Genomic DNA, 24,248 nt, shown 5'->3' on the forward strand with positions numbered 1-24,248 from the left:
GGCCCAGGGCTTCCCTGGTGGTGCAATGGTTAAGAATCTGCCTGCCAATGCAGGGGACATGGGTTCGAGCCCTGGTCTGGGAAGATCTCACATGCCACGGAGCAACTAAGCCCATGCACCACAACTACTGAGCCTGCGCTCTAGAGCCCGTGAGCCACAACTACTGAAGTCTGAGAGCCACAACTACTGTAGCCCGCGCGCCTAGAGCCCGTGCTCTGCAACGAGAGAAGCCACCGCAATGATAAGTCTGCGCACCGCAACGAAGAGTAGCCCCCGCTCGCCACAACTAGAGGAAGCCCGCACACAGCAACGAAGACCCAATGCAGCCAAAAATACAATAAATGAATTAAAAAAAAAAAAAAAAAGTGGCCCAAAGAAATAACTGAACAGTTAACAGATGAGGAAATATACAATTCCACAAATCTATTGTATGAAAAAAGGAATATCTTCACTAGAAAGGAAATACATAAAGAGATTTTCAAAGTACCAATAAAAATATTCAACTGAAAACATGTATAAATGGAATGATAGAATTTAGTGGGGATATGGGATAACCTGAATATTTATACATTGTTTGTCGTACTGTAAATTGGGAAAGTCTCTGTGAAGACCGTTTTCCCAAATGTATCCATGAGCTTTACCTGGATAGATTTTTTGGGAAATGCCACCAGGAAAAATGAGCTAAATATAATCTGATAAAAAGTCTGCATCAAAGGACTATTTTTAAAAAAATTATGAATACAAGCAACAAAAGGGAGATGGTTAACGATATAATTCCACAGTTATTGAAAGTGACAAGATGTGAGCTATGTCAACACATACACACATACAAAGTTAGTGTGAAGTGAACACAGCAGGTTCAATGGAAACAGTGACCACAACCGCCTAAAATTATATGTAGGTACCTGGCCAACACCTGAAAGAACATGGGACTAACTGAAATAGCAGTTAATTTATATCATATGTAGTGAGTAGGTAAGTTTATAATAAATTTTTTGGTGACAATTGTTGATAAGGGCAGCACAGAACAAATTAGGATATCCATTTTAATTTATTTTTTTATTGTGGTAAAATACATATAATAAAAAATTTACCATTTTAACTATTTCTAGGTGTACACTTTAGCGGCATTAAGTACACCCACATTGTTGCACAACCATGACCACTATTTATTTCCAGGACTTGTTCATCATCCCAAACTTAAACTCTGTAACTGTAAAACAATGGCTATAAATTTGCCTCTTCTATGTTCCTCATATAAGTGGAATCATGTATTTGTCCTCTTGTGTCTGGCTGATTTCATTTAGCATAATATTTTCAAGGTTCATCTATGTTGTAGCATGTATCAGTACTTCATTCCTTTTTAAGCCTGAATAATATTCCATCGTATGTACAGACCACAGCCCATTTGTATTTTTGAAACATAATTATGTCTAGTGAACCAAACAAATTTTGCCTCCTTGCTCTCTCCCAGTTCACCTGGTTTTAAAACAGGCATTGGCTGCCTTGGTAAGCAGGGTGTTTGCATTGTTTATCCCGGTACTTCTTGTGTGCTAAGGTATGTGTGTGCTGCATTAGTAACTCTTGCAGGGACAGATGTGACCAAGGTGATTATCAAAAGCAGTAGGGTGGCACTTAAGAGAGGTTCTTTAAATGCCAGGGATGGGGGTGTGAAAGAGCAAAATAATCCTCGGCTGTTGACAGTGCAAATACAGCCCAATATTGCTGATCTGTGTTGCAAATCAAAATCCTGCAGGATCAACTATATATGCTGGTGGATGAAGCAGCTACCTTTTTCTAGGTAGAGGCTTTCAGTCTTATGGAGCCTTTCCGAAAATGACTGATTGATTCTTAACCTATCTGCACTCTGGATTGGTGGTATAATACAAGAAAAATTAGAATGGACTGTCTTCATCACTTCTGAAAAGGCCCCAGCAAGAGGCACGAACGCAGATCCAGAAAGGAAGAGCAAATGCTGAAAATGCTGAAACAAGGTGATACTATCAGTCACTTGCCTCACAGATTTCATGACCTTGTATAGTAAACTAGTTGAGGTCTGGGGGTGCTAGAGAATACATTTCTTCACTTGCCGAGAGTGGTGTGTATTTCTAGCATCAGCGTACACAGAAGTCAGAGTAGGGGTTTGCAATGAATGTGCTAGGAACACATGGTATGAGGACAAAAATCCCATCCCAGTTTTAAAAACAAACACAAAAGATGAAGATAAAAAGTTTTTTTCAAAAATACGTGCTTTGTTAATGAGTTCAGAGCAAACAACCATTAAACATACAAGCCACACAATAACTCCTTAAATAAGATTTGAACACCCAGAATAATGCAGATAAAATCTCCTCATCTCTGCCATTTCTGACAGGTATTAGTGTAGTAAAAAGGAGTTTAAGCTTCAGAGGCAGCTATACCTCATTTCACCTTAAACTTGTGGCAGATTACTTAAGCCGGTTGAGCCTTGGATTCTTTGTTAAAATAAAGAATCCTACATCACTGGGTTGTTGTGAGGATTTTAAATGATTCCATACAGCATCGATGCCAGTAGATAATAAGCGATCAATAAGTTAAGGCTATTGTTATCAGTTTTACATACATATTTTACCCATAGAAACTATAACAGATTTTATCCTTAATTGAAGAGCTTACCTCTGCCAGGTAGGTAACCATGTTCAAGGTAATGTCAGCATATGCTTCATGAAGGTATCGACAGACCACGTTGACCCACGTGGTACAGTCCCTCGTGTAGCTGTGTGTTTTATAAAGAGTCATGACATGTGCAAGATTGGAAAGTTTGGGGTTCTTCTCTTCCAAACAAACCTTTTACAAGAAGAAAATCAATTAGGGATAAAACAGCCTGATGAATAGGAAGAAATGTCAGCAATTTTGCTATAAGCCCCAGCAGCCTGGAAAATTGATCGATACATTTTTTGGGTAGCTGCAGAGGCGCTCAGTAATTTAATTTTCACAATTTTTTCCACTTGTTTTCTCAATAATGAAATGACAATGCAAATCAGCCACCCAGAGATGTGAATTACTAGTGCTATCAGTTATTATTTTCAGGTTTATGAAACTCATCGCCCTGTCTGAGCCTGGTAAACTCTGTCCACCATTAGGCTTTGGATCTGCCTGAGGGTGAAACCATAAGGCATACCTGAGCAATCCTTTCGGCAATATCCTTACAGAACTGGCTGGGGTTTTCAAAATGCTGTATCAGCTGGGGCAGGAGACACAAGACATTCAGTGGAAACCCTGGATTAGAGAAGATACAATGGAGACAAGTGAATATGGTGCATTTGAACCATTAATAGTGGGAAGGCATATTACAGATTTTATTCTGAGGTGATGTAAAAGCAGCCTTTTGAAGCAGCTTTGATCTGAACTAACATAAATCCAGGAAAAATGTACCACTGCAATGGTACCATTTCAAAGGAGGCACTGAAGTACATTTGTAATTTGCAGGTTCAGCGGCTGTTTTGCTACGGACTGTTACAAATAAGAATGATTGGCACAGATTTTTAAAAGCAGATTAAAATGAACTGAAGCACTAGTTTGAATTTTTATCAAAAAATGTATTTTAACGAAAACCTGCTTGAGAAGACACAGGCCAATCAATTTAAGTCTTACTCATATAATCAGAAAGACTCTTTAAAATGATGAGGAGTAGCTTAGTTCCACTGTATTAAGCTTTGGCTTCCTGGAAAGAATTCTGGGCCACATGCCATGGTATTAAAAATCTGGTTTGTTGTTGGCTTAATTCAAAATGATAGGGAACCAAGGGAATTTTCAAGAGGAAAAGAAAGGCTTAGAAAAATAAAAGATTTAGGAGTTAAGAAAAAAGGGAAAAAAGTCTGTACAAGAGCAATGGAATAAACCAACACTGTCTGCAATTTGATCTGGAAAGCAGAAAGAAATGATTACTGTCTTATGTATTACTCCTGCCCCTTTTATGCTATTGCCTTAAAAATATCTCTTACAATATACATAATTAAGACTTATATAGAATTTTAAGACTTATACGGAATTTTAAAAGAAAGAACAAAGTATTCCCAAAGACCCATTTTTAAGCAGAATCGTTAGAAGTACTAAGCCCACATTATCTTATGACACTAAACATGAGTCCCACCATGACCAGAACTGTAAGAGCGTGAGTGATGTGGGCTTTACCAATGGCCTGGGATGAGTCCACCATGGATACTCTGGACACCGGTGTCAGCAAGCTGAACAGCTGCAGGGTAAGGTCGGTAGTGGTGACGGAGGTGAATCCCTTCAGGAGCAGCTGCTGCAACCCTGAGAAGTCCGCCCACTTGAGCTGTGCCTGGAGTTTCTCCAGTTTTTCTCGGTTCTCAGCTTTATCGAGTGGCATGTGAGCCAGCAGTCTGTTCAAGAGCCTTAAGGCCATTAGGTATTCAAACTCAAAATCGGATTCCATCAAGGCCACCGTGACCCAAAAGATGGTGGCCAACAGGTTGGTTGGATGGTTTATGTGCGATGGGTCCGTGAGGCTGTCCTTCAAGGAAGATGAGCTTCTGGTTTTTGAGGAGAGGCCTTGTTGGGTACAGGCCTGAATTCTATCCAGGGTGGCACTCCGAGGTGGGTCTGAGGACCGGTCGACAACACCAAACTTCTTGGGCACAGAGAAGCTCCTTTGATGCCGGCTGCGCTCTGCAGTTGCTGTGCTGCCGCTGGCTGTTCCAGGGTTCACATTGAGTTGTCCTGTGCTCTTTCTGCTTGCTGTTAGTTTAGCGCTAGAGCTTAAGTCTGGTGATGAAGAGCTGGGTATAAAAGTTAAAAAGTTCAATAGGAAGCCAACACATTTCAGTGAAAGGCTAGTCCTCTCAAGATCCATCAACAAACAATGAGGGAGGGAAATCATTCTTTGGAATATTACTTTCCATTCATTTTTCCATATTCTTAAACTGAAAGAATATGTTTCCTTATTCTTAAACATAAAGCTATGAAAAACAAAACTTAACCAGAACAACCTTCACCAACAAAACCGAATACTGATTTCCACTTATCAAAAAGTTAAAGAAATAAGCAGTTGTCTGTAAAGTTCACTGATCTTTCATTTATTTTTTGTTTGAATTTGGGTAAGAGTGATTACAAAATAAAATGTACCTGATAGGTACAAATGTTAATATTCTATTAACTGACTGATAAAAAGAACAGATAAAGAAATATCTAGGAAAAAAAGTAAATGTTTGTGTCAAAGGAAAATTTTTGCACTTATAAACGTTTATGAAAAATGATTTCTAAATCTATTTCAGGCTGAAAAGATAGAACTCTTTATGAACATTCTTGCTAAATTTTACTGATTTAGATTAATCTGTAGGTTTCTACAGATAAGTATGTATGATGGTAGTAATCACACTAAAATTACGTATGCATAAAAATGTTCAACTTAAAAATGAAACAAAGCTCAACGTGATATAACATTGCCGACTGAATTTCAAGCAAGATGAGCTTAACTACACAGACAGAATGCAAAATTGTGAATGATTTGAAATGGGCTATTAAACATTGCCAGGAGCAAAAGGAATTGAAAAATTAAAAAAAAGAAAGATCCTAAGGTAGAAATTTCTTCAAGTAAAATCAACATTTATTCCAACTGTTTTTATAGTGATCGATCAGTTGTGTTTCGTATATATTCATTTAAAAAATAATACTCTGGGGCTTCCCTGGCGGCACAGTGGTTAAGAATCCGCCTGCCAATGCAGGGGACATGGGTTTGATCCATGGCCTGGGAAGATCCCACATGCTGCAGAGTGACTGAGCCCATGAGCCACAACTACTGAGCCCACGTGCCACAACTACTGAAGCTCATGCACCTAGAGCCCATGCTCTACAACAGGAGAGGCCACTGCAATGAGAAGCCCGTGCACCACAAGGAAAAGTAGCCCCCACTCTCTGCAATTAGAGAAAGCCCGCACGCAGCAGCGAAGACCCAATGCAGCCAAAAATAAATAATAGGACTTCCCTGGTGGTGCAGTGGTTAAGAATCCTCCTGTCAATGCAGGGAACATGGGTTCGAGCCCTGGTCCAGGAAGATCCCACATGCCGCGGAGCAACTAAGCCCATGTGCCACAACTACTGAGCCTGTGTGCCACAACTACTGAAGCCCATGCACTTAGAGCCCATGCTCCACAACCAGAGAAGCCACCACGATGAGAAGCCGGCCAAAATAAAAAAATTTTTAAAAATTTAAAAATAAAATACTTTGTTTCTATAGAATATAATAAATAGGATAATTTCATAAAATTTGAAAAAATACTCAAAGAAATAGGAAATGAAAAATCATTAATATTTGTATTATTTAGAAATAACATTTATTGTCTATCCTGCTGATGTTTTAAAATACTTATCTACTGTGTGTGTGTGTGTGTCTGTGTGTGTGTGTGTGTGTGTGTGTGTGTTGTAACTTCCTTTCTTTTAACTTAAGGAAATGTCATACATACTTTCTTGGATCATACACAGACTTCCAAAACTGGGTTTGTTCTTTAGACATTGCCCAAAGTCCAGGCATCTCCCAAATATTCAGTACCGCGTATTTGATTTTCAAAACGTCGTTAAACTGATTCTCACCGAGATAATACAGTTAAGAGATCACTGTTCTTCAGGCAGTCAGACAAGTTACCCACAGCAGCTTCCAAGGTAAGGAGTGCTTCCATTACGTAACCCTGCCAAACAGGCAAAGACAACATTCTGTACTGCTTATAACTATTAGTAACTTCCTGAAGGTAAATTTAATCAAAGCAAACTATTCAAATAATGGTAATATTGAAAGCTAGACAGTCATGGTTACTTTAATGTACAAAGGCTACAAAACAAATTTTAAGGGCCACTTAGGAAATTCAGATGGCTTAGGAGTTAGCAGATCATCATGAAGATTTATTTCCCTAGCTGTGAGGTCTTCCACAGATCATTTGAAATCCAACAGGGAGGGGCAAGGGACAAGCACGGCCCTTTGTTGAGGGGGATGGTGGGCATCGGAAATACAGAGCGGCAACGTCTGAAAGGCAGAGATTAAGAGATGAAGTATGAGAAGGGCTGTGTCCCAGGGGCACTTTATAGTGTGCTGCCAGTGGCCAGGAGGAGGAGAAGAAGCTTAAGTCTACAGGCGTGCAGGTCCTCTGATGTGCAGAACACTTCCGGTGGAAAAGGAGGGCTTGGCCCAAGCTGCAGAGCTTGTAATGCCCCTGGCTTTCCAGCTCCCTGGTCTCTGGGGTCCCCAGTCCACAGGGTCTTCCTGTGGCATCTACTCTCCCCACTACTTCTTTCGCTTTTCTCAGTTTATGGAAGGCTAACCACAGACAGGTGTGGTGCTTTGCACAGATACAACAGCGATCCCTTCTCTGGGTGGGCAGGTTGCACAACTGCATCTTAGGTTGTTAGTAGAAAAGACAAAACAAGACAACTCCCTCAGCCCCCACCAAATAAAATCAATAAAGACAAAACAACACAAAGAGTCACCACAGGATTTCAGTTGTTGGCTCAATAAAAGTGTCCACTGAATTTCTAGAACAATGCCCCCTGGAGTGATTTTTGTAAAAATAAAAGTCAACCTCTAGAATTTTAAAATAAATTTTACACGTCCAAATGGCTGGGATACTTGGCGAGAGGAAGAAAGCTCAAAGAAAGTTATTAACTACTCATCTTTGAGCTGAGAGAAGGGTGAGTTCCCGGACTTTCCTTCTGTACCTGAATCTCATCTCCATGCTCTCCAATCACCTCCACCAGCCTCGAGAGAAGGTCCGACAAGGCGTGTGCTGACAGTGGCTGTTTGAGGGCCCGGAATATCTGGAAGGACCGGCCGGCATAGTGTCTGGAAGAGCTGGCGAGCGCTGTCTGCAGAGCAACTTCACTCAGGTGCTGCTCCAGATGGAAACCTAGGGCACAGGGGTGGGAGCAGGTCAGCCGCTCCTCTGCAAACCTCGGGCACCAGCTATCCGCACGTTTACAACAGGCTAGCTGCACAGCGCTACCTCCTGGTGGTACTTATTTAAAAGTTAACCATTTTACAATGAAACCCAAATCTGAATCAGTCTTAAAGAGGCATAGCGGAGTACAGTCAGAAGCTTTGGAGCAAGGTGGTCCTAGTTTTGAATGGGGGATTTGGGACTCTGGGAAAGAAGCTAATTCTCTGTGAGCCTGCTTCCTTTTTCTTTACCTTGTGAATAGTAGCATTTACCTCAGAGGGGTTGTGAAAATCAAACAACTTAAAAAGGGCTTAGTACTGTCTCTGACACATAATATGTGCTCACAACTGTATTATTATTTATTACGCTGCTATTGTTTGACATTGTTCTTCTGTACTTTTTACATAGAATACTTTCACTCCTGTTTTCATAAGAGAATTTGTTAGAAACAAGTTTTTGGAGGACTTGCGTATGCAGAGGAAAGCGAAGCATAGCCAAGGCCTGGGCCAAAGTCTTTGCTCTTCAGAATAGTCCATAAACATGCAGATATGGAGGTGTAGGCACTGCAAAGAAGGCAGGCATCATTTAAACTTTCGCTTGAATATTTGTTCTTCCACCAGCATGAAGGTAATCTCAGTCCTCAGAAAATCATGTGATCAGACAGAAATGAAAGCAAAAGGGAAAAGTCCATGACTGAATTCTGGGCCACTAAACCCTACACTTGCTGTGCCTCTTTACAGGGAGAAAATCAGGCTACGAGAGTCACAGGACATGATGAAAACATCGACTTGAGCTGTCTCCGTGGTCTAGGGGCTCTGGGGCACATTTGATTGTCTCACGCATGAGGACCAGGAGGGATAATTCAGTGTTATTGTTGTTAGCTGCTGCTTGGCTGTCTCACCCCAGGGACACGTAGACCATATAAGAAAATGTTCCTGCAGAGTCAGCAAAGGGTCCTGGAAAATGGACTTAGACACATTCAGGGTAGCACATATAGGATTAAGCCCATATAGGCAGTTCACAACCTATGAATGGATGTTTCAAAATAGTTTTTTACATCTTTATTTTGCTTTTCAAAACATATTTTTCTACTTAAGCCATTTAATATATGGGGGTTAGGTCCCCTGGCAATGAACAAAAGCTTATTTAAATCATACTGCTGGAACTGTACTAGTAGGATTGCAGAATCCTCCCCCGTCCCACCACCACTAAGACGACGTCCTTTGGGAAAAGCTATTTAATGGGTGGCAGAGAAAAGAAAAAGGTTTCCTTTACTCCCTGTTACACACTGAACATACATTTCCCAGCCTTCCTTGCAATCAGGCGTGACCTCGTGCCTGGGTTCTGGCCAGTGGAATGTGGGAAGAAGCACTGGATGTCACATGCAAAGCTAGCACGTAAACTCCTCCCGAGCAATCCTCCACGCACTCTCTTCCTTCACCTGCCCCATGGACACAGAGGGCTGAGTAGAGACCTCCGAGCCTAGGGAATGACGGGGCCACAGGGCAGAGGGTCCCTGAAGCACCAGGTGGAAGGCTGTCTCCCAAATGTCCACATTGAACTGTTACGTGATCCAGAAATAGCCTCTTGTGTTAGGTCTCTGAGCTTTGGGGGTTATTTGTTATAGCAGCTATGCTACCCTGACTAATACAAGTGTTTCCAGGAACACATTTTATTGTGCTGGATTGGAAACAGGCAGAAAGTAGCAATGTACAAGGAAACTGAGGTGGGTAAAAGTATCTCGTGCAAGATGTGAAAAGACATACAATATTCTAAGTAGCCTGAAATACCCTCTGAGAATACGCTATATAAGGTATTCATACGTTTTCTCATTGTTAGTATCTTCATACAATCAAGAGTGTTACACAAATGAAGAGTTCACATGCATCATAAATTTCTTCCTTTAGGCTATTAAGTGACTTTTAAGTGGGGGAAATACCAATAAAAGCAGTCTTAATATTTCAAAGAAATTCCAAAGGGGGAAACTCAAAACAAGAAATGGCAATCCTATTCCTAGAACAACTTTCCCATTTCAGTTTAACGGTATTTTTTGTTTTTTAGTAAGTATCCTCTGATAATGGAAAGAGATGTGGTTAATCTGGAATGTTTCAAACTGTGAAATGTGCTAATTATCAGAGCAGCCAGGAGAGGTGGTGAGCCCTATTTACTATGGCCAGCCTGCTGTGTGAAAAAAGGCAGGGATAGATGTTGTATCGTGCTGAGGACCCAAATTTAAATTTCACACACATATCAGCCCAGACCAAGCTGAATCTAAATGGAATGCAGCTAAGGGCTTAAATGTTGTGATGGTACTACTGTCTAAATTAGAATCAGACTGTGTTCAGAATATTGAGTGGTCACTGGCACAGGACTTGCCAGCAAATACTTTTAAAGCCAAAAACATTTTATCACAAAATTCTTTTTTTAAAAAAATACAGTTTGCAAGGCTGACAGTTTTCACAGTTGAGTCTGACAGTCAGTGACTACGACTTCTTTCTCATGGCCTTCTTTAAATAAAATTAATATAGGCACAGTTTAATTCTAGTAAGGTAAATGAAGCAAGGAGAACAGAGACATTGGGGAAATTATTTGATAGAGCATAATGCAAGTATCAGTATATGTGACATTAACTATCACTCAGGCACATCTGAAAAAGCTTCAATATCCCCTATGAATATTCCTTTGCTATTGTTTCCGAATGCAGGATTTTACACACACACACACACACACACACACACACACACACACACACAAATACATACACAGTGTGTGGTTATATGGGGAGAATGAGCTCCATTATAGAAAAATACTGAAGTGGGATTTGGAGAAACAGGATGAAGTACCTGATTTGGAATCTCTAAACACGGATACAACATGACGTAGAAAATTAGTGAGTTGTTCAGCACTCTTTGAATTCTGATTTTTGGGTGTGATGTCCTCATGGCACCAAAGTGGACCAAATGCCCTTCAACAAAACACACAAAATGTCAAAAATGTAACTATCATTTTGCATTTTTAAAACCATATACACAGTTCTAACTCCAAAGGTACAACATACGTTTTAAAAAATTTTACATATTAATTTGGTGGTAAATTTCAGTCTTCTAAAGCTTAAGAGCATACTCAAAACAGATCTAGCTAATTGATGGAGACACACTTTTTCTTATATTTTACCCACAAAATTAAAACCTCTTGATTCACCAGGACAGTGTTTATTTAGCACATAGTAGGTGCTATGTAAGTGTTTGTTAAACAAAATGATATAATATGTTAAATAAAATATAGATTTAGACACAGACTCAATTTCTATGTCTTAGAATTTGCAGAGATAATGCTTTTATCAGGATCACATCATTAGGTTGCCAAATACTGTAGCACCAACTTGAAGATACAACCTCTGTTGCCTATTTGGTTTTCTACAGTAAGAATGGGATGGATCCAGGGGTGAGAATTTTAGAGAACACCCTTCCCAGCGCTGAGAGCAGTGAGTGGTGACAATACCTTTCTTCTCCACAAACCAGTCAGGTCTCTGAGGTACCCAGCATGGAGGCACCACCAGCCCCTCCCTGAGCTTCCTGTACGTTAAATTCTATATTGAGTTGAGTGCACAGAATACTCTAAACCATTAATTGAAAAAAAGATGCTCTCTCTTCATTTTTTGCATTACTTGATGCATTAGTTGAATAAAGAAAAATCATGTGAGATACTAGATAACAAATATTTATATAGACTAGACTTCCAGGACTTAACTCACTGAGGAAGGTCAGCACGCCCCAGGTCACAGGTAAGCATGCGTTTATACAAATACTGCACCTCAGGGGACTAGAGATTTGGAAGCCTTCCAAGTTAAACTGTTCCTTAGAAGAGCCAGAAGACCTGCAAAAAACAGGATGGCTCGCAGTTTTTCTCGATTTTGATTTATTATTAGTTTGATCCCTTTCCTATCACGCGTCCTTATTGTTTCTGGTTTCTGAATTCCATTTAGAAATGCCTCTTTGGACTACAGGAGCAGACAGCTGTCCTCTCTGCAGCTGCCACTGGGTTGACTGTGGCTAATATCTTTGGTTTCCAGAGTGATGTTCTTTGCCAAGTCTCAACTCCCAGATCCTGGCAGCTCCAATAGATGGTGAAAGTCATGCTCACCTCCGGGAGCTACTTCTCCCGCCTCCGTCTGCCGCAGGGTCTTTATGCACAAAATCTCCTTGCCCCTCAACTGTGACAATGCCTACCAGTGTCTGCCTTGTACACAGACTCCAGCAGACACAATTTAGAAGAGAGAAGACTTTGCTAGAACTCCAGGCTTGCTTTTCCATCTGTGGTTTTAAAGTGATGTCCCTTTTCCAAAAGACTGACCTGAAAACAGCAGCCCATCTCCTGACCCCTCATTACCTGGTGGTCAGAAACTCAATGAGCTTGTTTGCCTTCTCGTCTATTTCAGCAGCTGCGTCCACATCTTCAACCTCTTGGGTCATCTGCGGGAGGTTCCCACTGCTGTCTCCCAGACTGATGCTGGAGGAGGTGGAGCTGGAGCTCAGCCCCGAGTCTGGCACCGGGGAGGACTGGTCCTCTCTCAGGAAGTCAAAGCCACCTGATGGAAGACAAGGTCAAGGTGGAATTTGCAGGCCGGGCACTTAATGAGGTCAGGAGGTGCGCATAAAGAAGTGTGTAGTTATTTAATTTTGGCGGGGGGAAAAATGCTTCATTTTGACTATGGCTATCATTAAATAAGACTGACACTCTTTCCCTGCTTACGGATTAGTTGCACTGCTGTGTAAACGAGAGTGCATTTGGTAATAGAGGGCGATCTGCTATTTTCTACTCTGATGTTTTAATTGATGCTTTCTACAAAAGAAGCGTGTGTGTGTGTCTGTGTGTGCATTCTCACACACGTGCACAGGCTGATGAATAGTTCTGCTATGCATGTGCACCTAACTGTGCTGTTAGTAAATTATTCTTGGGTAATAGACGACTTAAATATGTGAAATGATACCATTTTTGAAGATATCAACACTAACCAGCGATAAGTAGGTTATACATAATGTTTTGAGTAAATGTACCCAGAATTGTGAATACTGTGTGTATATTAATATATTTTAATAAAATATGTCTCAAGGTAGGCAAAATAAATATGGTATAAGTAAATACTACAGTTAGCATTCTACATCTCTGGGTAGGTTGTGGGTTTGAAAATGTATACACATGACCGTTCCTTTTCTCCTACTTAATAATTATAAAAAGTACATAGTTCTGGTGTGTCTGACAGATATATTAAATTAGGAGTAAGAAGCCCTGGGTCTGAGTATCATCTCTGCCATTTAATGTGTAATCTCAGGGAGTCATGTAACTTCCCTGTACCTCAGTTTCCTATTACAATAAGATGAAGACAATAATTTTTATCACATAGGTTTTTAGTATGGATTTGAAAGCAACTGTAGTTGAAACTGGGTGTTCAATAAACATTTAACAAATGTTTATAAAAAGAAGATACTTCTCAAAGCTTTTGTACACCTAGGCCATGTGTACTATATAGAGATTCAATCATTTTACCAGGTCTTGCCTACGGTATACTGTGTTTGGTTTGGTTTTGTAAATCCCCACTCTAGACCATTTTATGCCACATCAGTGGTATAGTGAGTACAAAACTGATGCATTCAGAGATACACAACTTAACAGAGATTACAGTTTTCTCATTCTAAGGCCATGTGCTTAACGGAATACATCCCTACCTTGGGGAGCTAGAACAGCCAGAGTCTTCAGAATCTTTTAATTAAGCATCGTCTATAGTAAAGAGAGTTTTGTGTCTCTGAGAGGCTATTGATGGATTACTTTCAATTAGGTGTAGCTTGGTTCAAAATAAAGAGCTTAAACTGAGGTCAGTAGTCCTTACATTTCAGAGTTAATGACTTCAGATTTGTTTTCCAGAGAAATATGCAACGTCTGTCAGAAGACAAGACAGGGCCCAGGACAAGAGTGCATAAAAGGTCCTTCTTTTTCAAGGTAATGAGAGAAATACGTGGTGACTTGTGAAATGCCAGCCCATATCCAGTGCCAATGTGATGTACAAAATAACGAGGTAAAGAAAAGTGGCCCCAGAACTCTGTCAGTTCATCACCATTTTAAGATATTTTAAATGTTCTGGTTCTCAATGAGAACCGCTGGTCAACCCTTTTGGGAAAGTTTTCATGAGTAGCTTGGACACAACAGGGTCATTTCTTTGACTCAGCTAATGCCTTCTGTCCTCATTTCTAAGAAGAAATTTTTGGTTTCAAAACAGCAATGATTTTTAATAGACTTCCACTAATGGTGCCTTCCAGAAAAAAGTCAGTCATTTAATAGATTCCTTCAAGGGAACTAGAGGGTACACAGTGAAACATCTGGCACCTTGGTGACGTCTGCTCTTGAGGTGATGGAGATGGTCACTGGTTATGGGTGTTCTAGACTCACGCTCTTGGTCAATGGACATTTTAATTTTCAATGTACCAATAGGAACATATTTAATGAAAACAGCAGTCATCATAATAATTTAAAGAGTATATTTGAAAATATTTACTAATGAAGAAAGATTTTGAGAGGTAAGTTCACATCAAGTGAAATGGTGCATACTTATAGTCCCGTCATTTACCACTTAGAAAGCTGGGGGGCGGGTAATAGCACCCGAGAAGTTAATGTGGGCTCCAGTGACACCTCGAGTTATCCTCATACTTGTGACTCTGTCTCAGGTTCCCTGCCACTCCTTCTTTTGTTACCTGTGTAGAGATACTCGGGTTGATAAGCTGGCTGCACTGTTAGAGTCTTGGCTTCACCCATCTCTCGAGTCTGCAGGAGCACGGAAGCAATTGCATGGAAATTGCTGTTGCAAGAGAGGGCGATCAAGAGGTGAAGAAGCAATTTTTTGCTGTGTTCAAAGACTTCAGGCCGGTAATGGTCCAAACCTGGAAGAAAACGGTGGAATCTCTTAGTATAAACAAATCTTCAGCACCTTTAGATTCCAGGGATAGTAAAGATTCCAAGATACCCAGGAGGAACACGTTAAAAGAATGTTTAGTTTTCTTTGTTATTGTTTGTGTTACCGACGTAAAGAAGTTGGGTTTAGGCAAAATAAAATGCTTTATTCCTTAAATCAAATGTTCTCATAAAGCACTGATAGACGGACTTTTCTTGACCTCTGCTTAGCATTCCTCTTTCCTGAGATGTTCTCTCCCCTGGATCTCCCTGTTACTGAAAGATTCTAATTTTCTCTCTCTCTCTCTCTCTCTAACTGAACTTTTGAGTCTCCCTGCCTGGCTGGTTCCTCTTCCCATTTTTTTGCTCTACAACTTGAGTATTTTAAAATCTCAGTCCTTGGCCCACCATGCACTATATTCTTTCTCTCTGTGCATCGACTGTGTCTCATGGCTTTAAATTTATCACGTCAAACCAAAGACCCACAAAGAGGCCCAACTTGTTTTGGATATCTTTATAGAAATAGCACTGGCAAGGTACCACTCTATATTGTAGTGATAGTACAATTTTAAACAATGACTGATCAACTAGAATTTTAGAGATGTCACAGAAAGACAGTGAAAAACGGAAGAGACTAGATATTTTGGAAATGAGGAAAAGCAGGATGTCCATGTAAAAGGAAAGCTCTATGGGTGACTTCTGTAGGTTTTTGACCCTATTGGCTAGAATTCCTCTTGGTTCCAGTCTTACCTAAGAAGACAGCATGGAGTAGCAATGGGAGATGAAGGGCCCAATCTTCTCTTACACTGTGATCCACCACCATCTCAGTCATAAAAATGACAGCAATATTGCACCTAATCAATGAAATGATGAAATTAATGCAACTTCTGAAGAGGATGAAAATATACTGATAGATCATTAAGTCACAATTACATCCAACTTGTAAACCTTGTTGAAGAATTACGTAAGGCCCTTATTCCAGGGAAATGGAGTTTAACTTCTGACACAGCACAGAGCTCTATGAGGAGAAGAAACTTCAGTTGAGCTAATTCACATAATGGGGATTCTACTAGTTACTAGGCAATAAGAGCTGAGGAATGAAGAGAAACAGAAGACAAGGACTCTCTCTTCAAGCTGCTCACAATCTAAAAAGCATAACAGAATGAGTACCCCTACCAAGATGACATCAAGGAAAAATTCAAAGGGCTGCAAGGCAGCTTTGCACCCTGGTTAATGGCTGACCAGACTCTGCCAATATGCTGATAGCTGCAGATCAGGTTAGCATGTTCCCTCTGATTTCGAAGGTCATTTCACTTGATGGGACCTGGAATACCTTTCCCTCTTTTCACAGGAAGAAAAGTCCAGTCAAAGTTAAGTGATCATTTCCTTCTACCTGTACATGCTACTCACCTATGGAGTGGCCCCCGGGGAGTGATGGTCTCTGGAAGGTAGTCCACCAGGGGGGCCCAGCATCCTCCAGTACAAGGCATGGGTAAGGGCTGTGGCTGTTTGGTCTCTGTAATAGTCAACAGCCAGCCAGTATAGGGAGAAATTGGGTCATCTACAGCGTGAGAAAGACAAGCGTGCTTTAGTTTCAGGGAGAGCAGGTTTTTGTTTTCCCTACTTGACTTTTTAGAAACGTACAAATTCAGGCTTGTAAAAATAACTTTCTAACCATTCCATTTGGTGAGTATGAAATTATATGATCAAATGGGTTGGAATTACTTGATTAAGTTTCTTTCATTCCTTTATTTCTTGGATATCTAATTTATGGTTATTCATTATAGAGTGATTAAATATATGAAAATATAGATACACAAAAAGAAAAACATTAAATCACGTGAATTCCCATCACTGTGACGACTCGCTCTTTCTCTGATCTCTTCCATCGCAGTAAAATGCGATTCCTTCTTTCCAGTTCGCTCAGGACAGGAGCCTTGGAGTCCTCCCTGACTTCTCCCTTACAGCTCATATCCAACTTCTAATCATCATGATCATGATGGTGGTGACAGTAATAATTAAAATAACAACATTCGAACTAGCATAGCGAGTGCTTACTTTATGCCAGGCACTGGTCTATGCATCTCACATATTAATAACCCAATGATGGGTACCTATTATCCCTATTTTATAAAGGGGACGCTAAAGTTAAGTAACTTGTTACCATCCACATATTCAGTGAGCTCTACCTCATAACAAATCTAGGCTACGACCACCTCCATCACTACTATCCTAGGCTAAGCTCCCACCGTCTCTCCCTGCTTCCCTCCTTGCCCCTCTACAGTCTATTCTCTGCAGAGCGGGCACAGTCATCCTTTTAAAACAGAAGTTCATTCAGAGTCCCTTTCTCTGCTTACCACTGGCCCTTTCTCTGCTCCCCTCAACACTCAAAATGAAATGCAGCACCCACACCGGGGCCTTTAAGGCCTGACAAGATCTTTCTCCTGTTTCTTGGCTTCTCTCCTACTGCTGTCCCCTTGGCTCACTGCACACCAGTCACCCTGGCTCTCTTGCTGTTCCATGACCACGCCAGGCGCCGTCCACCTACCGTCCACCCCAAAGCTGCAGTGTTCTTCCCCAGATGGCTGCGTGGCTCACTCCTTTACTTCATGCAAGTCTCTGCCCAAGTATCACTTTATCGCAGAGGATTTCTGTGACCACTCCATTTAAAATCCACCCCATCCCCAATCACTTTCTCTCCCTCTCTCTGCTTTAGTTCCCCCGCGGCACAGATTCCCCAGCACTGACGGCTCCCCCCTCCTCTGCCTCTAACACAAGCTCCCCGAGAGCGGGACTTTCTCTAATTTGTTCCTAGTACATAGAGCGGTATCTGGCACATCGTAGGAGATCAGTACATATGTATTTTGAATGCATTAATGAACTTCCTCAACAAAACATTTTTAAAGTAAGCACAGCAACAAATTTCATGGAGTTATTTTTTATAATGCTCTCAACATAGGCCAGTGGCATTCAAGACAAGCCACTGCACTTGGGGCCACATGATACGATCCATGCATATGGCTTCAGACAAGCTGGCTTAATCCTGGGATAGGCTTTAGTGTATGAAGAGGCAGGATGTTTTTATAACATCCTTAGGCAATTTCTTCAATTCCTCTTGGTTGCACTTTTGAAGGTAGTGAGAGGTAGCTGGTTCGATGCTGCTGGTCCAGTGTAGGACGCTGGCCTTAACAGTTAGCAGAGCTGATGGAGGGGATGCCTTCCTATGGCGAAAACTGAGGCTCCAAACCCAGACAGGGACTGGAGCCAAGCACAGCCCACTTCTCCTGGGATGTGAGCTAAGGGAGTCTCCGGGGGTTAAGATCAGGAGTCACCTCAGAAAGTGACTCTTGACTCTTTCTAACACACAAGCAAACGAGCAACTAGAAACCTGTCACTCTATGCCATGAAGCTTGGCCACATTTTTAGCCCAGAAAAAATTTAAAGCAGGTATAACAGTCACTCAACTTAGTCCACTCGGTAAACTACCTACAGGATGCATCACTTTCAGCAAATTACCTTCTTGAATAACTGTCCAAGGTGAGTTAGTTGCAAAATGCACTTCTAAATAATTAGTTACTCTACAAAACTAGAAAGGGGAGCAAAAATGGGAGAACACTGAAGAATTAAAAAAAAAAAAAAAAAACTTGTGAGATTTCTGTTAGGAAAGGACATGCTATTTTTTGTTTCTGATGTTCTCAGATATATATCCAGTCAGCAAAAATGTGCTGCGAGGGATTAAGTTGACCTAAAACTGATTTTCTACAGTTAGGCCTAAACTGCTATGACTCAGCTGCTATCCAACTTAACTAGTTGTATCCTTATTGTGGGGTTACATACATTAGCATATGGCCTCGGAAAATAATCCAGATATGTTAAGTAGTTCTGAAAAAAAAAAAAGCTTACATAACGTTGGTAGAAAACTGCTTTATAGACCAGGTCTGAATCAGTTTGCTTGTCCATTTTACTCAAGGTGGTATGGTTTTTTAAGAAAAAATACATTTAGGAGGTACACATCATCCTTATTTTTGGATAACCCAGACCATGAAGCCCTGGGCCACGAGGTCTCTCCTGATCCCTTCTCACTCTTCTTACCCCTGCTGATACCCTCAGGAATTCAGGAGGAAATAACTGCCCTTAACATATACCAGACGCCTGGCCATAAGGTTTTGGAATTGAGCCTGCTAACCTTTGCTTCTCTTGTGGCATACTCTGTATCCATCACTGGGTAGCTGGAACCAAACACGCATCTGGGAGGACCCAGTTACCAAAGTCCTGAGGGTATTCGTGCCTTATTAGACACACTGCTTCATCCAAGACAGCCAAAGTCAAGTTCTAGTACTTGAATGCCTGGGAAAGGATCTTAGCATATAGTTCATGTACTTTCTGTGATGAGGATCTGTTTGAGAAGCTTGATTGCATTTTTCTCTTTCAATGAGTAATTTAAGATTTGAGCTTCAGCACCCAAACTACTTTTCTGTGAACTCCAGTTTCCCTAGTTAATATTAGTAACCTTGTGAAGAATATTACTGACACCTGACTCAATTAAATTCAAGTTCTGTACCCAAAATTTCCCATTAAAATGCTGTTTATGCTGGTATGACAAAGTTATAAACATTTCTGGGTAAAATAGAGGCCATAATGATAATACTAGACTACTCTTTATGCCTTATCTGCATTCACAATAGCCTTTCTTTCCCTTTATAAATACTTCTACTACTTTTTCTTTTTGTCCCTAAAGTCAGTGATCTGAGTTTATATAACGACACAACTATTAGCTTATTTTGTTATAATTATCCCCTGAAATTCACTATTTTAAAATATATAAGGAATATGAAGTTTTAATACCAGAGGGCTCTGAAGATGTATTTTCAAAATGATTGTTACTTTGTTACGGCATTTTCTACCAAATTCTGGGTCGTGTACCCAGAACGAAGAGATACAATTTGAAGGAGTCAACTGGCCAAAGTGCAACAATATTCCTAATGTAAAAGCCACAGTCACAGAGAGCTTTGCTTTGTTATATCATGCCTGTCACATTCTGGGGGAGTCAGGGTTTGACTGCCTAAGTTTTTCATGATTCAGTTTTTCTGTCCTCAAATTCTGTGTTACCAAATATTGCATAGCAATGACTTTTCTTGAACCAACAACTCCATTCCTCAGGCACTGCTCTCTTCATCTATAAAATCTGGTCCTGCCTAGATTCAACTGTTTGGTGTCTGGATGGCAGAGCCCCTTGATGGGGCACAGAAAGGAGGGAAAATGCAAATAGCTTTTTTTTCTTCCCCCTAATCTCTCTTTCTAGAAAAACGTTTTATAGGGACATAGTTAAAACTTAACCCAAGTATGGCAATATATATGGATTTTAGACATTCCTCCCATTGGTATTTTGAATGGCGGAGAATTGCCTATCTATATTTGCATTAAGAAGTAAAGTAAGGGCAACTGAAATGTGGTGTCATTAGAACCGCTAAGCTCTTACCCCACTCTGCACATTTCCTGTAAGAACAAAACAACTCAAAACAACCACTACAAAGGCCCAATGCACTGACTTACAAAATGAACCTAATTCATGAGATATCATATTACGATTTCCACCAAAATAGACAAATAAGTTCTACCAGATAGTTTACCGATTTCCTTAGCATACCTAAATGTCACTGGGAGTGTTCTTTGGTTCCAGGATTTCTGTAACTTGTGAACAAGTAATACCCATCACCTTCTGAGTATCTACACAACCTGTCCAGGGCTTAAACAAAATTAATGAATGCACTGACCTTTTTGGTTTTTCCAACTTCCCAAGGTACAATGAAATTTTTGTGATAATTGTATCTCCCAGTCTGGCAAGGTTTTCACTTGGCCACTGAGACTGTGCCACTGAGATATTCAATGTGAAAACAAATCTATCCTGGGTGAGCTGACTCACAAAGCTTAAAGGTTAAATCCACTCCCAAGACAGGTCAAAAAATTGAATGGAAACCTTTGTTTTCTCATGAGACAATTTCTTACTAGCCTTTCCCCAACTGCATTACCAAGGAAAAGGGCCAAGAATACAAAAATATGGTTTTAGGTAGTAGCTTGAAGTTTTAACAGTTTTGATTCATGCACTGCTTGGCTTCTTTTTACTTTTAAGAGGCTGACTTGCCCATCTACATAGTTGGATTAAGTGGTTACTTAATACTTATGGGCCCCTTTTTAGTGATTAGAACAAGAATAATCAAAATACTCATTTTCTATTCTCCAACCCTTTGCTTTCCATCTGAACCCCCCCAGCCTGTTGGTACTTACTTTTATCCTCATCGTACGATCCTCCAGAGCTATTGCTGTATCTCGACTCCAGACGGGTATGGGCTCTAATGACATTACTGAACCTTCAAATACAAGAACAACCATCATGAGATACTGAGATGTGTGTTTGTGCTGTGACACAAAAAAACACACTATTTTTGGGCAGCTAGTTCTCATGATCCTTTTCCTATAAGAATACTGTAAAAAGTGTACACCAAACATTCCTTTTGTCCTCGAGAGGGCCAGTGGTCACTCTTGCTCAGGAGCACAAGTTCAAACCTTGAAAAGAAACATTTTAAGACTAATATTTGAATTAAACTAGAAAATTATAACATTTGTTTGGAAATAAAATGGGCATGCTACTGAATAACATGAATCCTTTATTCACATGGTAAACTGGCATATGGGAGGTGGTCAAGAAATAATTGCTGAATGATTGAATAAGTGAAAGGAGATAGAATTGGAAATAGTTGGAAACAAAAATAGTTTCATAACAAATTTTGGACTTAACCAGCTTTAAAGTTTTCCTTAAAGTGTTTTTAGGAAAAGGTACTATTTGAGGTATAATATAACCAGAGGGACTCTTTCTGTCTGGTCTCTCTTGTGGCTTAAGAAATAATCAAAAAAAAAAAAAAAATAGAAGAAAAGGTCGAAGTATAATAACTTCACATACATTAACTCATTTAATCTCACTCATTCAACTTTGAGATAAGCATCATTTACTTTGCAAATGAGGAAACAGGCCAAGTGAGGCTAAGCAACTTGTCCAGTGTCAGGCCGAGGAAGGTGGCAGTACAGGGATGCTTTTATTGCCGTGTTGCCTCCGAGAAGTGGGGACATGTGATCTCAGGCTGAGCTCTCGCTCACTAGCTTGGTGACCCTGGGCAAGTCCTTTACCTCCTTGGGGACCCTGTTTCCACACCTGCCAAAAAGGAATAATAATAATAACACTTCACCATTTATTTCACCCAATCTTTTGTTGGGACTGCTGTGGGAATCAAAAGAAATGATGTAAAAAAAAAAAAAGAAATGATGTGAGAATTTCCAAAACTGCAAGTCGCCCTCCAACCATAAGGTATTAATTATTATACCTCTACCTTGGATTTCTAGAATGCCTTTTCAGGGCACCAAAGACTTACAAATCAATAGCATTTTTACCATCCAAAGAGCTATAAGGTCAGGCAAGGGTGTGGATGAGGGAAAGTGTGGGTGAAATTGTACGTCTATATTTACTTTACATAAAATGATACAAAGTGGGTTTTATCTACATTACTGACTCGGTGTTCCGTCCTAATTGATAGCAGATCAACACTCTATTTCCCTCTGGAACACTAGAAAATACACGGCTATAGCTGTCCTCATCAATGTATGGAGAAAGAGTGATATTTCAGGAAAATGTACTGGATGTACCATTAAGATGCTACCTTGTCCCAGGGTATAACCTCAGAACACTGCAACGATGATTTGGATTTTCTGAATATAGAAATGTATTGAGTACAAAGCCTTTGGTTTTATTCACTCTGTAGATATCTGCAGCAGCTTTTTTTTTTTTTTTTGGTCCTGACAAGCCATCTTTCTCCCAGTAACTTTGTATTTCAAACATTCTTCATTCTCTTTTCTTTTGGGCTATTAATTTGTGAATCCATATAACAGAAGATGGAGGACATCTGCTTAGTTTCATATAAATCAGGCCACGTAATTATCTAAATCAGACTGGTACTTATGAAATTGGAAAAGTGACAAACCTATTACCTTCTGAAGAAGTTCTACAATCATATTTATGCTGATAAATGCAAAGATATAAACAGCATATGCAGAGCCCAGACATCATTCAACAGGGAATAAAAACAGAGTGATGGAAGAATTCCACATCTGGAGATTTCCACAGGACAGAGAGCTTTGCAGCCTTCCTAGCTATTCAAGAATTGTGATATACGTCGGTTTTACAATCGTGCTCGGGAAGGCCAGGCAGGGAAGAATTATAGAATGGATGGCAATTCTTCTCTTTTCCTTTTGAGATAGATCTAAATGATTGCTAGGAGGAGTTTATGAGGCCAAGATGAAGGGGAGGGGCAAGCCCCTTCCAGACTGTTCTCTTTATTCTGGAGAAGGCTGAAACCACAGAGCAGGGAAGTGTACACTTGGCAAAAAGAAAAAGTAAAAAACTGATTCCCAAGAGTAAAATCTGCTGTGTTCATTTGCTTTCCTGGGTTGAAGAAAATAATTTTGGGTCTAGGTCCTAGAGGAATTTCAAGGACTAAGTAGACTGAACAGTCTTTTAATATAAAGGTACATGTCTTAGAAATGTATCATAAAAATAGCTCTGCTAAGAGAATAACGAGAAGCACGAAGTGTTTCCCTAAACTTTCTCTTGATGATTTTGCTCAAATTAATACTTACACAACTTTCTGTGGATTACTAATCTCTATCCCTGTATCAACACAGATCACCAGAAACTTACATAGCTAAAGTTTATTGCTTTTAGTTCCTTATGAACAATCCTTTCATGGCTTTTATTAATGGTTGATGTATTAAAATTACTTAAACGGTTTGTTTCTGCATATTTTATGAACTGTTATTTTAATTAAAAATATGTGTTCACTTTATTGTTTAATTTTTAAAACTACATGATAAATACTTCTTAGAGCTTAGGAATACTTATTTAGTAGCTTCCAATGAATTGCTTTTGTTTGTTTATTTTTTGATGTACTGAAAGTTACAAAATTTGCTCTATTTTTCTTTTCTTACTTTGACTATTGAGGAACTCAATGTTAGGTTAATATTAACTTTTAGTAGTTCTCTTTAGGACTTTTGACATAACTATCTTACTTTCCTTTTAGCTTGACTCTTTTTCTTTTACCCTGGTTTTACTATAAGTTATCTAAATTTTATGTCAGTAGGTACGGTATTATTAAATATTTCTGAATTATATCTAAGAACCATTAACTAGTTGTAAAGAACATGGCATCAGGGCTGCCGCTTTGCACAACTCCATGGTGCCCCCTGGAGCCCCACAATGCACTCTGGTGACTGGTACCCCCAGGAGTTGCGTCACACAGCAGCCAGGTCATCAGTATTTGTGACCAAGATTATCTC

At 40.1% G+C, this 24,248-nt stretch overlaps 1 protein-coding gene across 8 annotated transcripts in view; it reads right to left on the reverse strand.

Moving 5' to 3' along the window:
* Positions 1 to 24,248, reverse strand: part of FRY (FRY microtubule binding protein) — a 434,377-nt gene that overhangs the window by 47,786 nt on the left and 362,343 nt on the right. For all 8 annotated transcript variants that reach the window (XM_082435479.1, XM_082435480.1, XM_082435473.1 and 5 more), the window contains 11 exons: positions 21,153 to 21,235; positions 16,278 to 16,428; positions 15,618 to 15,721; positions 14,672 to 14,857; positions 12,315 to 12,513; positions 10,769 to 10,890; positions 7,708 to 7,895; positions 6,592 to 6,686; positions 4,174 to 4,781; positions 3,161 to 3,258; positions 2,656 to 2,826 (listed from right to left, as the gene is read on the reverse strand). In XM_082435479.1, coding sequence (XP_082291605.1) covers positions 2,656 to 2,826; positions 3,161 to 3,258; positions 4,174 to 4,781; positions 6,592 to 6,686; positions 7,708 to 7,895; positions 10,769 to 10,890; positions 12,315 to 12,513; positions 14,672 to 14,857; positions 15,618 to 15,721; positions 16,278 to 16,428; positions 21,153 to 21,235 — 2,005 coding nt within the window. The remainder of the gene's footprint in view (positions 1 to 2,655; positions 2,827 to 3,160; positions 3,259 to 4,173; positions 4,782 to 6,591; positions 6,687 to 7,707; positions 7,896 to 10,768; positions 10,891 to 12,314; positions 12,514 to 14,671; positions 14,858 to 15,617; positions 15,722 to 16,277; positions 16,429 to 21,152; positions 21,236 to 24,248) is intronic.

This window comes from Balaenoptera physalus (genome assembly GCF_965194825.1).
Source record: "Balaenoptera physalus genome assembly, chromosome: 18".
NCBI lineage: Eukaryota > Metazoa > Chordata > Mammalia > Artiodactyla > Balaenopteridae > Balaenoptera > Balaenoptera physalus.